The sequence below is a fragment of the Tenrec ecaudatus genome, chromosome 1, assembly GCF_050624435.1.
Source record: "Tenrec ecaudatus isolate mTenEca1 chromosome 1, mTenEca1.hap1, whole genome shotgun sequence".
Classification (NCBI taxonomy): Eukaryota; Metazoa; Chordata; class Mammalia; order Afrosoricida; family Tenrecidae; genus Tenrec; species Tenrec ecaudatus.
Window position 1 is genome coordinate 121153247 of NC_134530.1, and position 12830 is coordinate 121166076.

Consider the following 12830-nt stretch of genomic DNA (forward strand, 5'->3'; position numbering starts at 1 on the left):
GATATTAACCTGTCAAACATTCATGTGCCTTCTACCTCAATGATATTTCTAAGCATCCAGTGGTATGGGACATGACAAGACATTACTTTTAAAGTGAAGGGTAAGTTGTTGCATCTAGTCTTTCTTTCTTTTTTGTATCTGATCTTTCTTACAACTCAAAAAGGTACAGTACCTGGTGGGCTGCTTCAACTTTGGAAGAAATTGATACCTAATTTGAGTATGTGCTCTGGATCTATTGAGTGACTTTAAAAGTTGTTCGATTTTAGTGGGGTTCAGAACAAGAGGCTAAGGTTTGCCCACAGATCCAGGCTGCTGTCAAGTTGCTCTGCACTTGGGCTGTATGATTTGGCTAGTCCTATGTCCCTGACATATTAGCGGCAGACAGAGATGTAGTTTGGAGTCTGTTGTTATTGCTGTTAGGTACCGTCAATTCAGGACAACGGAACAGAACACTTCCCAGTTCTACACTATCCAAACAATAGTTCCCAGGCTTGAGCCCATTGTTGCAGCCATGGTGTCAATCCATCTCCTTGAGGGCCTTCCACTTTTTCCCATGGCTCAACCATTTATTTATTTAACAGCATTTTATTGGGGACTCTTACAGTTCTATAGCATTCCACACATGAATTGTATCAAGCATATTTGTATACATGTTGTATATTTATCATCATTTCTAAAACATTTTTTACTTGAGCCCTTGGTATAAGCTTCTCGTTTCCCACCCTCCCCCTACCTTCCTACCCTGGTGAATCCTTGATCAACTATATATTGCTATTGTTATTTCATAGTTTACATTGTCCGTTGTCTCCTTTCACCCACACTTCTGTTATTCATCCCCATGGGGGGCTATATATCCAATCTTGTGATGGGTTCCTCCTTTCTCCCCCTTCCCTTTCTATCCCCTTTCCATCATAATATCACTACTCTCACTACTGTTCCTGAGGGGTTTATCTGTCCTGAATTCCACGTGTCAAGAGCTCTTATCTGTGCTAATGTGTGTCCTCTGGTCTAGTCAGATTTGTAAGGAAGAACTGGGTCATGGTAGTGGAGGGGAGTTAGCATTCAGGAACTAGAAGAACTAAGCGTGTTTCATTGGTTTGTACTTGGGCTGAATCATCCCTTCCTTATAACCCTTCTTTGGGGACGATATTCAATTGTCTACAGATGGACTTTGGGTCTCTACTCCAAACCCTGTCATTCACATCGATATAGTTGTTTTTGATTTTTTGATAACTGATATAGGATCCTGTCGACACCTCATGATTATACAGACTAGTGCGCTTCTTCCTTGTGGGCTTATTTGCTTCCCTGATGGATGGCTGCTTGTTTAATTTCAAACCTGTAAGACTCCAGATGCTATATATTTTGATAGCCAACCTCCATCTGCTTCTTTCACCATATTTGCTTATGCACCCATTTGTCTTCAGCGATCATGTTGGGAAGTTGAGTGCCAGGTTATTGGAACAAAGAGTGCCAGGTTATTGGAACAAAGTATTTTTATGGTAAGGGAGGCCTTGAGTAGAGGTCCAAAGTCTGTCTGTTATCTTAATACTTAAGATGTAAATATATGTACGTTGGTCTCTATCCCTTTCATTATAAATTAGTATATTTACATATATACATGCCTATAGCTATACCTCTATAAATACTTTTTGCCTGCTATTTCTTTCCTCTATTTCCTTTCACCTTCTTCCTATCCCACTAACATACTCACCTTCTATTCGGCTCTCAGTAATTCTTCTCAGATACATTGTGCTTAATTAAACCCCATGCCCCACCATTTTACCAAACATGATGTCCTTCTCCAAGGACTGGGCTCTGCTGACATGTTCCAAGTATGCAAGACAAAGTCTTGCCATGCTCGCCTCTAAGGAGCACTCTGGTCACACTTCTTCCAAGACAGATCAGTCTGTCCTTTTAGCAGTCCATGGGTTTTCAATATTTTTCTTCAGGACCACTATAACCACTGCTTAGTGCCTGACCTCTAGTTTGTGAACTTCAGCCTGTAGAAGTCTCTGACCTGCCACCTGACCTGCAGACTTTAGATTTTCCAATCCGTACAACTCTGTGAGCCAGCAGAGGCCTCCAGCTTCCAACATGCCCTGCAGATTTGGGGTGTGCCAGACCTTGCAGCCATGTGAGCCAGTAGAGTTGGTCAGCCTGTCACTTTCCCATGGATTTGGGATTTGTCAACCCTCACAATTTCGTCAGCCATTTCCTTGAAGCAAATTCCCTTCTATTTGTAACTGTTATCATTGGTTTTGCTCAAGATATTCTAAACGAAGACTCTTAAGAAACCTTTTGCTCCACTAGAGCTAAACGCTTCTGTACCAAATCATTGATTTTTCTGCTTACTGGTTTGTTACCATTTATTAGTTTGTATGTTTTCATAGTTCACACAAGTGGAATCATATGGCATACACTCCTTTGTTTTTCGCTTTCAAAAGTATGATTTAAAAATTCATCCATGTTATGGTCTATCAGTACAAGCGGTTTGTTTCTTTTTGATAGTAATAGCCTATTGAAGAACTATATCACGTTGGGTTCTTTCATTAATCTATTGATAAATGTCTGTACTGTTCTCAACTTTTTGACTATTTTGAGTAATGTAGGCATGAACATTTGTGTACAAGTCTCTATGTAGATACTGGTTTGAATTTGTCTTGGGTGAATACCTTGCGGTAGAATGAATGAATTACTCAGGGTTATTATTAACTTTATGAGAAAACTGCCAAATAATTTTCCAGATTGCACCAGCTGTTCCCTATCCTTTCCAACACTTGGTATTACCAGGTTTTAAAATAATGTTATACATTCTAGTGGGTGTGAAATGATCCTGCTGGTTTAATTTACATTTCTCTGATGAATCATGATGCTGAGAATATTTTCATGCTATTGAAGTATCCAAATCTGTTGACAATTAAATTTTTCTTATTGAATTAAAACATTTACTTATATAGCTTGTTATCTATCTATCTATAGACCATTTTCTCTGGATTTCCTTGCCACTGTCAGCCTTACTGCTTTTTCTGTGCTCCCACCCCCAAAGTGAAGTCATTCTGTGGGTTTTTATAGATTATAAAAGATTGAAAATTAAAAGGCTTCTTCTTAAAACCATCCCTTTCTGTTTTCTACACTATCACAAATGAAAAATAAAGTTCAGACATATAAAACTGAATTTCAAAAGTGCTTCTGAATCTAGGAAATCCCCAGGTATCCACAGAAGGATCAAGGTTGGGTTGGGACAGAGAGATAGAGAGTAACTAGCTGAGAACAGGAGGATGTTGAGGCTACATACATATTAGTGAGATATAAATGACATGTCTTAAGAGAGTAGCCTATCTTTGTTGACATAAGGTTCCATCCTAGAATGACAGTAAGCTAAGAGCCAAAACAGGACTACAAAGGTGCTGGATGTAGGAGAAGACTCCTCCTAGATATAAGAGTAAGAGAAAACTGGAAATTAGAGATAAGAGGATCTTCCTACAAACATGTATACACATGATATAAAACACAAGCTCATGTCCCACATGATTTTTCCCCATGCAGAAACAATAAAAAACATAAGCCCATGTCCCACACGAACCCGATATACTTACAAAGCCCCGTGTATACTGGTTCATGCTATTCATTGTTATAGCCTTTGCTAATTCTTTCAGTACATAGAGAGGAGGGGCGGTATCAGGAAAGCCTTGGCCAAGATTCACCACAGAGGGGTCTGCAGTCAACTTGGTAAATTCAACCCTGAGATTAAAACACACACCTATTAATAATTATTATAATAAGAATGTTACCTTTTCTGGAGTTCATGACCAAATTACAAAACTTAAACCATCAGACCTTGTTTAGTTTTACAAATTAAAAAGTAAATTTCAGCTTCCAGCCAGTTTCACCATCCAAAAGACGACTTTACCTAATGATAGTTGAATGAATGAACTTTAACATTCCCTACAAATTTCAATTCCATTGCATGTATGTCTTACCAGACTTTTTCCCCCTCTCTCAAAAATTCTGACTGCGACTGGGTTCTCTATTTAATCATTACAAAGTCGAACTATGCTGATGGTTCATGAGGATGTCAAACAGATTTAACTTTTGTGTCATATTTCTAGGATCTATCCTTAGCCCTGGTGGTGTAGTGGTTACATGTGGGCTTGTGAGTTACAAGGTCAGCAGTTCAAAACCACCAGAGGCTCTGCGGGAGAAAGAAGAGGCTTTTGAGTGTTACATTCTGGGGAGCTCACAGGGCTGTGCGTTCTACCCTGTCCTATAGATTCGCTGAGTCAGAAATGACTCAGGTAGTGATTTTTGGTTTATCTCTGGCCCTGGCACATTTTCTAAATGAATAAATCAACATATCAATCACTTTCTTCCATTTACTACCCACAGAAGTTCTTCCTTACTAATTGCCATACAAAAGTAGCATCTACCAGTACAAAGAAGGTAAGTCACTAGTAGGAACGGAGCAGGTCTTCCTGAAAGCAGGGTTGGCATAGGGTGGGATGGTGGCCCTTGGACCTTCTGAAATGGATACAAAGCTATATCTATGCCCTGTGTATATTTTTTTGAAAAGTTCATAGCTTTGAACAAATACTAAGCAAAATTAATGACCCCAAATCGATTAATTTAAAAGAACAATGTATCATAATTAATGTACAACAGGTATAAAAGTTCAGGAACAAAAAACTTTTTTTCATTCACACAAATTTGTAGAAACATTGAACATAAAGGCAGTAAAATGCTTGTATTAAATGTTTTAAATTCACATTGTTTTGCTCGTTAGCTCCAGTGTAGATGGTAATTTAGTAATAATAGTGATAGCATAAAAACCCCAAGTTTACGGTCATCAAGGCGATTCTGACTCACTGTGACCCTCTAGGGCAGAGTAGAACTGCATCCATCTGTGAGTTTCTAAGACTGTAACTCTTGGTGGGGCTAGAAAACTTTATCTTTCTTTGGTGGAGTGGCTGGTGGGTTCAAACTACCGACCCTGTAGTTAACAGCTCAACACGTAACTGACGACGCCACCAGGATTCCTTAATGATCATCTAAAAAGCTTTGCCATCAGGAAGAGTACGTCTGAAAGTGGATTACTAAAATCCCTCTAGTCGGCGAACCACAAATCCTTGGTTCAACCCCACCACCAGCTTCTCTGCAGGAGGGAAACGAAGCTGCTTGCTCCCTTAAAGATGTACAGTTCTGGACACCCCATTTAGAACTGGTTTGAGTAGGAAGCAACTGGATGGTAGTGGATTTTGGGTTATGAGCCAGAATTGACTAGATGGCAGTAAGGAGGGGGAAGCCTGCCCAAGGAGGCCTCAGCCTCAGACTTGCCTGGGCATGCCCTCAATGGATATTGGGGTACCTGAGCCACATGGTCCTGAGCCATACCCCAGCCACGGTGGTCAGAGTGTTAGGCAGCTAGCTTAGGGACAAAGGAGTGAGTTGTCTCTCCCATGCCTGCAAAGGACCACCTAATGGAGTCTTAGGAAAGGACCACATAATGGGGTTTTAGGAAAATCAGGCACCCTATTAGACACCTATGGGAAACCTCCCCCCGAACTGAGCATGCTCAGATACAAACCCCCTAGGCCCAGGTAATACCAATACCGTGGACACACCCACACAGGTACATCACACAGGTGGGCCCAAACTCAACTAATGGAATCGGCCAATACCTTCAAACCACGCCTTCCCTGCCAGGAGTTGTGACAGAAGAAAGGCTGGAAGCACAGCCCCCAGAAAGCTCTCTCGATCTCTGCAGTTCTGCCCGTGCAGGTGTTCTTTGCCACGTGGTTTGAGTGCCCAGTGGTGAACCCCAGTGCAGCTTTCCGTGACCTGGCCTGCTTTCCACGCATAGTGTGTACCCCTTTGAGACGATAAAACCTGAAACTTTCCCTTTCCTTCATAAAAACTCACTTGGATTACAAAATGTGCTTTGACGTGAATTCTTTCAGCGTACAAACAAAGAACCGAGGTATAACCCACTGCAGAAACCTAACAAGAGGGGTCCAGAACCCACTCTGTAAACTTTTCTAATCTATACAAATGTAACACTTGTCTAGTTGAACTATATTTTGGGCACAAAGGTAAACACTTTATGTGAACTATTTTATTTAAGTCTCACAATAATTGTATTTTACAATAAGGAGACCGAACCTCGTATTGATTGCGTAAGCAGCGTTCGCAACACGTTTGAAATGCTTTGTGAGTCATATGATCTCTGCTGCAACCATTCCACTCAGCCACCAGAGGGCAACAGCAGCCATGCAGGGGAACGGTGGGTCAAACTTATTTACTCCAACAGTGTCTGCATTATAACTGAGATACATCGACTTATCTTAGTTAACAACCAAGTACTTGTTAGCAGCCAGAGATGCTAACTTGGTGGAAAATCCATTATAAACATTCAACGCTTAAGAAAATAATACACTCTACTCTGATTAAAGGTGTTGCAGACTGAAGTCACTCATCTTAAATAATACTTTCCTTTCACATATTTTACATGTAACAGATGACTTATAATTAGCAATTTTTATTCACAGGCTATGGATAAGTCTAATAATTCCCAACTGAGGATATAAAATATGTAGGAAAACATTCCACCAAATTATTTTTCACACAACATACTCACCACACATTATTATCGAGTCCTTCAATTCGTTTTGTGTTTTTGAATTTCAAAGACATTTTCTGGAAGACATAATTATTGAAAAGCTTTTAAAAACTGCTTTCAGTAAAGTGCAAAAAGGTAAAAAAAAACATGAATAATAGTTGCTTTTCACCAGGTAAATAAGCTTTACTATGTAGTACCAAAATAAGAAATAAAACTTTACGAGAAAGCACTCCACCACTATTGTGCCAGTCTCATCATTGGTGACCTCGGAAACCAGGCCACTGATATTTCAAATTCTAGCAGGGTCACTCCTAGTGGCTAGGTTTCAGGGAGACTTCAAGACGAAGACAATTTACTTCTAAGAAGTATCTGACGAGAACCTTCTGCTGAGCAGTGGAGCACTGTCTGATGCAGTGCCCAAGGATGAGCCCCTCAAGTGCGAGGGCACTCAAAGGATGACGGGGAAGAAGTGCCTCTTCCAAGTATGGTTGACCTTGATGGTACGAGTGGAGCGAAGCTTCCGTTTCGGAGCCTTCATTTGCTGACTTGGCACCACTCAAAAGGAGAAGAAATTACTGGAAACCAGCAAACATCCATTCAAAATCAGCTTGTGGAGTGTAGAAAGCCTAAATGGCAAAGAAGAAGTTGTCAAACAAGAAATGAAACTCAGAAATGTTGATATACTAGGCATTACTGAATTGAAATGGACTGGTAGTGGCCACTTTGAGCTGGGTAATCATGTAATCTATTATGTCAGTGTGATTTTTGTGTGTGTGATAACATGGCACCCATGAGAAGATATGGGTGGAATCTAGTCTATCAATCAGGTCACAGCTTGATGGCGCCTCCTTGTGGGCGTGGCTTTCTCATAAAGAGGATCCTGGAACTTCCTCCCTCTCTGCCTTCACCTTCCTGTGATGAGCCACACAGAGACCGGCCCTGGCCCTGGAGATACTTCTCCTACCAGTGGATCTCCACATAACTCTGCAACCACTAGCCTGTGATCTTCCTGCACTCTGCATCACTGCTTGTGGATGTGTGGTTCAAAGAGGGATTTATGGATTAGTATTGGACTTATGGACTAGATCTGGACTGAGCCGGGATGTTTTTCTGATATAAACACTTCTTGATATAAAGCTCTTTCTTATGCATACAGAAGTGTCTCTGGATTTGTTTCTTTAGTCAACCCAGCCTAACACAGTCAATGATGATAAACTGAAGTGGAACATTCTTATATTTTCTGACAAAAAGAGCATTTCCAGATCTATCCTGAACTAACAATGGTGTCAGTAAAAGGACAATACCTCTATGTTTTCAAGGAAGACCATTAATATGACTGACATTCAAATGCACACACCAATTAATAATGACAACATTGGAGACATTGGAGATTTTTACTAACTTCTGTAGTCTGAAGTTGACCAAACATGTGAGCAACACACATTGATAATCAATGCTGATTAGGATGCAAAGGTTAAAAAAAAAAAAAGCAAGATCAGTAGTTGGAAAAAATGGCTGGCATTGGTGAGAAATGATGCTGGACATTGATGATAGAATTTTGCAAGAAAAACAACTTATTGGTTGCAATACCATTTTTAAACAACGTAAACTTTGACTGTACACTTTGCTATCACCAGAGGGAACATACGGGAATCTAATTGAGTATATGAAGTGCAATGTCATCAGTCAAAGAAAAGCAAGTGTTGACTTTGAACCAGATCAACTGCTCATGTGCAAGTTCAAGTTGAAGTTAAAGAAAAGTAAAATTCCACCAGAGCCAAAATACAACCTTGAGTATACGCCATCAAAATTTAGAGATCATTTCAAGAAAAAAATATTTGTACATTGCATAAATGGTGTGAGGGGCACACCTACGTTGACTTCGGTAGGATGCAGGAGATTCCGATCCCATACCAGCCAAAGGCTGACTGTAACAAGGTGAAAGTCAGACAAGTCCTTCTCATCCAGCCCTCCCTATCCTATCTGACACCAGCTGTCCCTCTCATGGCATTCTACTTCTCTAGTGGATCTGACCCACTGAACTTACAGAACTCACACACAGTACTCATGATTATGAGGGTTTATTCAAAACCAAAACACCAAACTCACTGGTTTGGGTCAACTCTTAGCCAGCCTACATGACAGGGTAGATCTACTCCTGTGGGATTCCGAGACTGTACTTGTTTATGGGAGTAGACAGCCTCATCTTCCTTCCACAGAGTGCCTGGTGGTTTCAAACTGCTGACCATGCAGTTTAGGAGCCCAGCGCATAACCACTACGTCACTAGGGTTTCTGATGAAGGTTTGTGCGGGGAGAACAATTGTGAGCATGGTGAAGGGCTGAGCATTTTTTCTGTTATGTTGGACATATGGTCACTATGAGCCACTCTATGGCACCTAACCACATTAGGAAAGATAACAGATTACAAAATGGTAAGGATAACGTTCTTATGACTCAGCCACGCTAGTCGTCTTGTCTCTCTGGTCCTTAGGCTCTCAGCCCACATGGTCCCTCGGCTCTGCCTCCATGGGCCAAGAAATCTGCCTACTTCTCCGCCTCACAGTCTGGACACTGCTTCTCTGCTGTCTCATGGTCTCAATGTGGCGGGCTCTGGTGCAGGGATCTGGTGCAGGCAGGGATCTCACAGGTGTTTCACTAGGGACTCTTCTTTCTTTAAAAAAATCATTTTATTGTGGGCTTTTACAGCTCTTTTAATAATCCATATATCAATTGTTTCAATCATATTTGCACATATGTTGCCATCATCATTTTCAAAGCATTTTCTTTCTCTTGAGCCCTTAGTATTGGCCCTCTTTTTCCCCTCCCTTTACCTTCCTCTTACCCTCAGGACCCCTTGATAAATTATAAATTGCTATTATTTTCATATCTTACAGCATTTGCTGTCTTCACCATTTCTGTTATTCACCCACCTCATGCGTGTGTGTTTGTGTGTATGTAATGTCATTGCAATCAGCTCCCCCTTTCTCCCTATTCTCCCCCACCTTCCCCCAACTTCATGGTATCAGTACTCTCATTACTGTTCCTGAAGGGTGTATCTGTCCTGGGCTCAAACAATCCCGGGGAAGATGCAAGCCTCAGAAGCATTTCACTCTGTTGTTCAGAGGGTTGCTGGAGTGGGAAGTGACTTGACTGCCCTATTGACAAAGAGCATGTGGTATTATAAAGAATCTGCAGCCTCACTCCCTAACTAAACTCACAGGGACTCCTACCCGCCCTGCAGGGCAGCATGAACTGCTTGCTGTGGGTTTCCGAAACTGTGTCTGTTTACGGGAGTGGAGAGACGTAGCTTTCTCCAGAGAAGCAACTGCTGGTCTTGAACTGCTGAACTTCCAGTTAGCAGCTCACAATATAACCTACTATGCTACCACGATACCTGCTGCCTTAGTAATGCTCTTTATTACGGACTTAGACGTTTATCCCCCACCCTCACTCTAAAAAATCAACCTAGGTTAAAAAAATTAATGTAAAGGATTGAAACATACTAAAAAGAACATCATGATAATAGAAAAAAAATCAGTTTTAAAAACATCTTTAAGTCAACTTTAAAGATCATTTTAGGTAAAATTATCAGTAATTCATCAGTAAAAATTCATCAGTAATTTCTTTATGTAGCATTCAATAAATGATTTAAGAACAACCCAATCAGAGCTTGACATCATGAGGTGCAGCGGATGCACCAGAACGGTTTTCAATGCTCGACATTAATGACTTGTTTAATTTTGTTTTTGTGGAAAGATTATTTTTAATTTCATTTTAAGAGCCTTTTGAATTCATGTAGAGGGTTGCATCATCATTTTAAAAGGTTATATAAGAGTTTATAAGTAAATATCCATAATTTCTTTAATCCGTTTCCTTTATGTCTTAATATATTTTCAATTTTCAATATTGACATGAAGTCAACATGTGCCAAATATATATCTACCTTTTTATTTTTAAACATTTTATTAGGGGCTCATACAACTCATCATTTTATTAGGGGCTCAATCCACACATATACATACATCAATTGTATAAAGCACATCCATACATTCTTTGCCCTAATCACTCTCAAAGCATTTGCTCTCCACTTAAGCCCTCTGCATCAGGTCCTCTTTTTTTCCCCCCTCCCTCCCCACTCCCCCTCATGAGCCCTTGATAATCCACAGACTGTTATTTTGTCATATCTTGCCCTATCCAGTCGCCCTTCCCCCCTTTCTCTGCCGTCCATCTCCCTGGGGGGAGGTCACATGTGGATCCTTGTAATCAGTTCCCCCTTTCCAACCCACTCACCCTCCAGTCTTCCAGCATCTCCCCTCACACCCCTGGTCCTGAAGTTATTGTCCACCCTGGGTTCCCTGTGCCTCCAGCTCCCATATGCACCAGTGTACAACCTCTGCCCTATCCAGTCCTGCAAGGTAGAATTCAGATCATGGTAGTTGAGGGGAGGAAGCATCCAGGATCTAGGGGAAAGCTGTGTTCTTCATCGGTACTACATCGCACCCTGACTGACCCATCTCCTCTCCTAAACCCCTCTATCAGGGGATCTCCAGTGGTCGACATTTGGGCCTCGGGTCTCCACACTGTACTTCCCCCTTCGTGACTTGTTTACTATCCACATATTTACTCATGAGGAAATGGAGGTAAAGAGGGATTAAGATTGTAATTTTTTTATATTTGCTCAAGTTTGGAAAGCAAGTAACATCAAACCCAAACAGGTCCAACCACAATTTAAATCCAGACAGTGTTCCCTAATACCCATAACTCTAAACTACTACCTTACTTTGTGCCTTCCATGATAAGACTTCATAAAAATAGCATTGCAATATAGCTTCCTAGAAGTATATTAGAAATGTAGATCGAATCTACTTACACCAAGCAAACGAGGGCTATGGTTAAGAAATTAATTGAAAAATGAAGCTAAAATTATTGCTATTGCCTATCTTAACATCATAGCATACAATATAAAAATTTTTAGTTTTTTAACTTCCAAAATTAAGTTTATACTTCCTCTCAAAAGTATTGAATTAGGCTTGAGTTCATTGTTAACAAGCGGGTGGGGTGGGGATGATTGGCAGAATTTTCTAATAGAATATTAAAGTAATTTAAATTCAATCTAGTAGGAAGATAATGGTTATTCACCAGATCATTGTTCTCATTCTGTTCCCAATAATAGGGCCCCAAAAAGTATCTTTTTATTCTCTCATTTTTAATCTTGGAAACTCCGGTGCAGTAAATCATGTACAATTTCTCTGGAGATCAGATTGCCTTCCAGAATGGCATGATGATTAAGTCCCCACCTGATGGTGCTGCTGTTCTACAGACTGCATTGACAAAACCAAAAAGTTGCAGCATGGGAGAGAGAGAGAGAGAGAGAGAGAGAGAGAGAGAGAGAGAGAGAGAGATTTTAAGAAGCATCCTTTGCTATCTCTAGAAAACTCAAAACTAAGTCTTAATGATCTGTTTAGTATGTGACTCCAATGGCAAGTACAGATGACACAAAAATGCGCCGGGTCTACAAGAGATGATTTACACACACACTTCAATTTTACATTAAATATGAGTTAGGCTATTTGTTTATTTATTTATGTGATTTATTCAAACATTTAATTATTTAGATAATTATAGGCCCTGTTGCATTTTCAGACTTAATTTTATGCATAATTTGTTTAGAAAAGTCTCTTTTCTTACTTCTTGTCCTACTTGGTCTCCCTCCAATTCTATCTTAAATATTCTTTCATCTTTACAGTTTCCTATATGATCTCTGCCTACATGGTCTTTCTGTACTAATGTGTCTCAATCTTTGTTTCACCACATATTGGTACAGATAAGAGCTCTTGACACATGGAATTCAGGACAGATAAACTCCTCAGGAACAGTAGTGGGAGTAGCAATATCATGAGGGTAGGGGATGGTCAGGGAGGGGGAATGGGGAAAAAGGGGAAATCATCACAAGGTTGGAGATATAGCTCCACCCCTGAAAGGGGATGAAAAACAGAAATGTGGGTGAAGGGAAACAACGGACAGTGTAAGATACAAAATACTTAGAACAATAGATAATCGATCAAGGATTCATGAGGGTGTGCGGGTGGGGGAGGGAGGGGAAAAAAGAGGAGTTCATACCAAGGGCTCAAGTAGAAAATGTTTTGGAAATGTTTTGAATATGAACAAATATGCTTGATACAATTGATGTATGGAATGTTATAAGAGCTCCCG

The 12830-nt window shown here is 40.4% G+C and overlaps 1 protein-coding gene across 1 annotated transcript in view; it reads right to left on the reverse strand.

The window, feature by feature from the left end:
- KYAT3 (kynurenine aminotransferase 3) overlaps nucleotides 1–12830 on the reverse strand; it is a 75227-nt gene that overhangs the window by 38619 nt on the left and 23778 nt on the right. Inside the window, exons 3-4 of the mRNA XM_075558096.1 lie at nucleotides 6635–6693; nucleotides 3600–3744 (exon numbers count right to left, since the gene is read on the reverse strand). Of these exons, the coding sequence (XP_075414211.1) occupies nucleotides 3600–3744; nucleotides 6635–6693 (204 nt within the window). The remainder of the gene's footprint in view (nucleotides 1–3599; nucleotides 3745–6634; nucleotides 6694–12830) is intronic.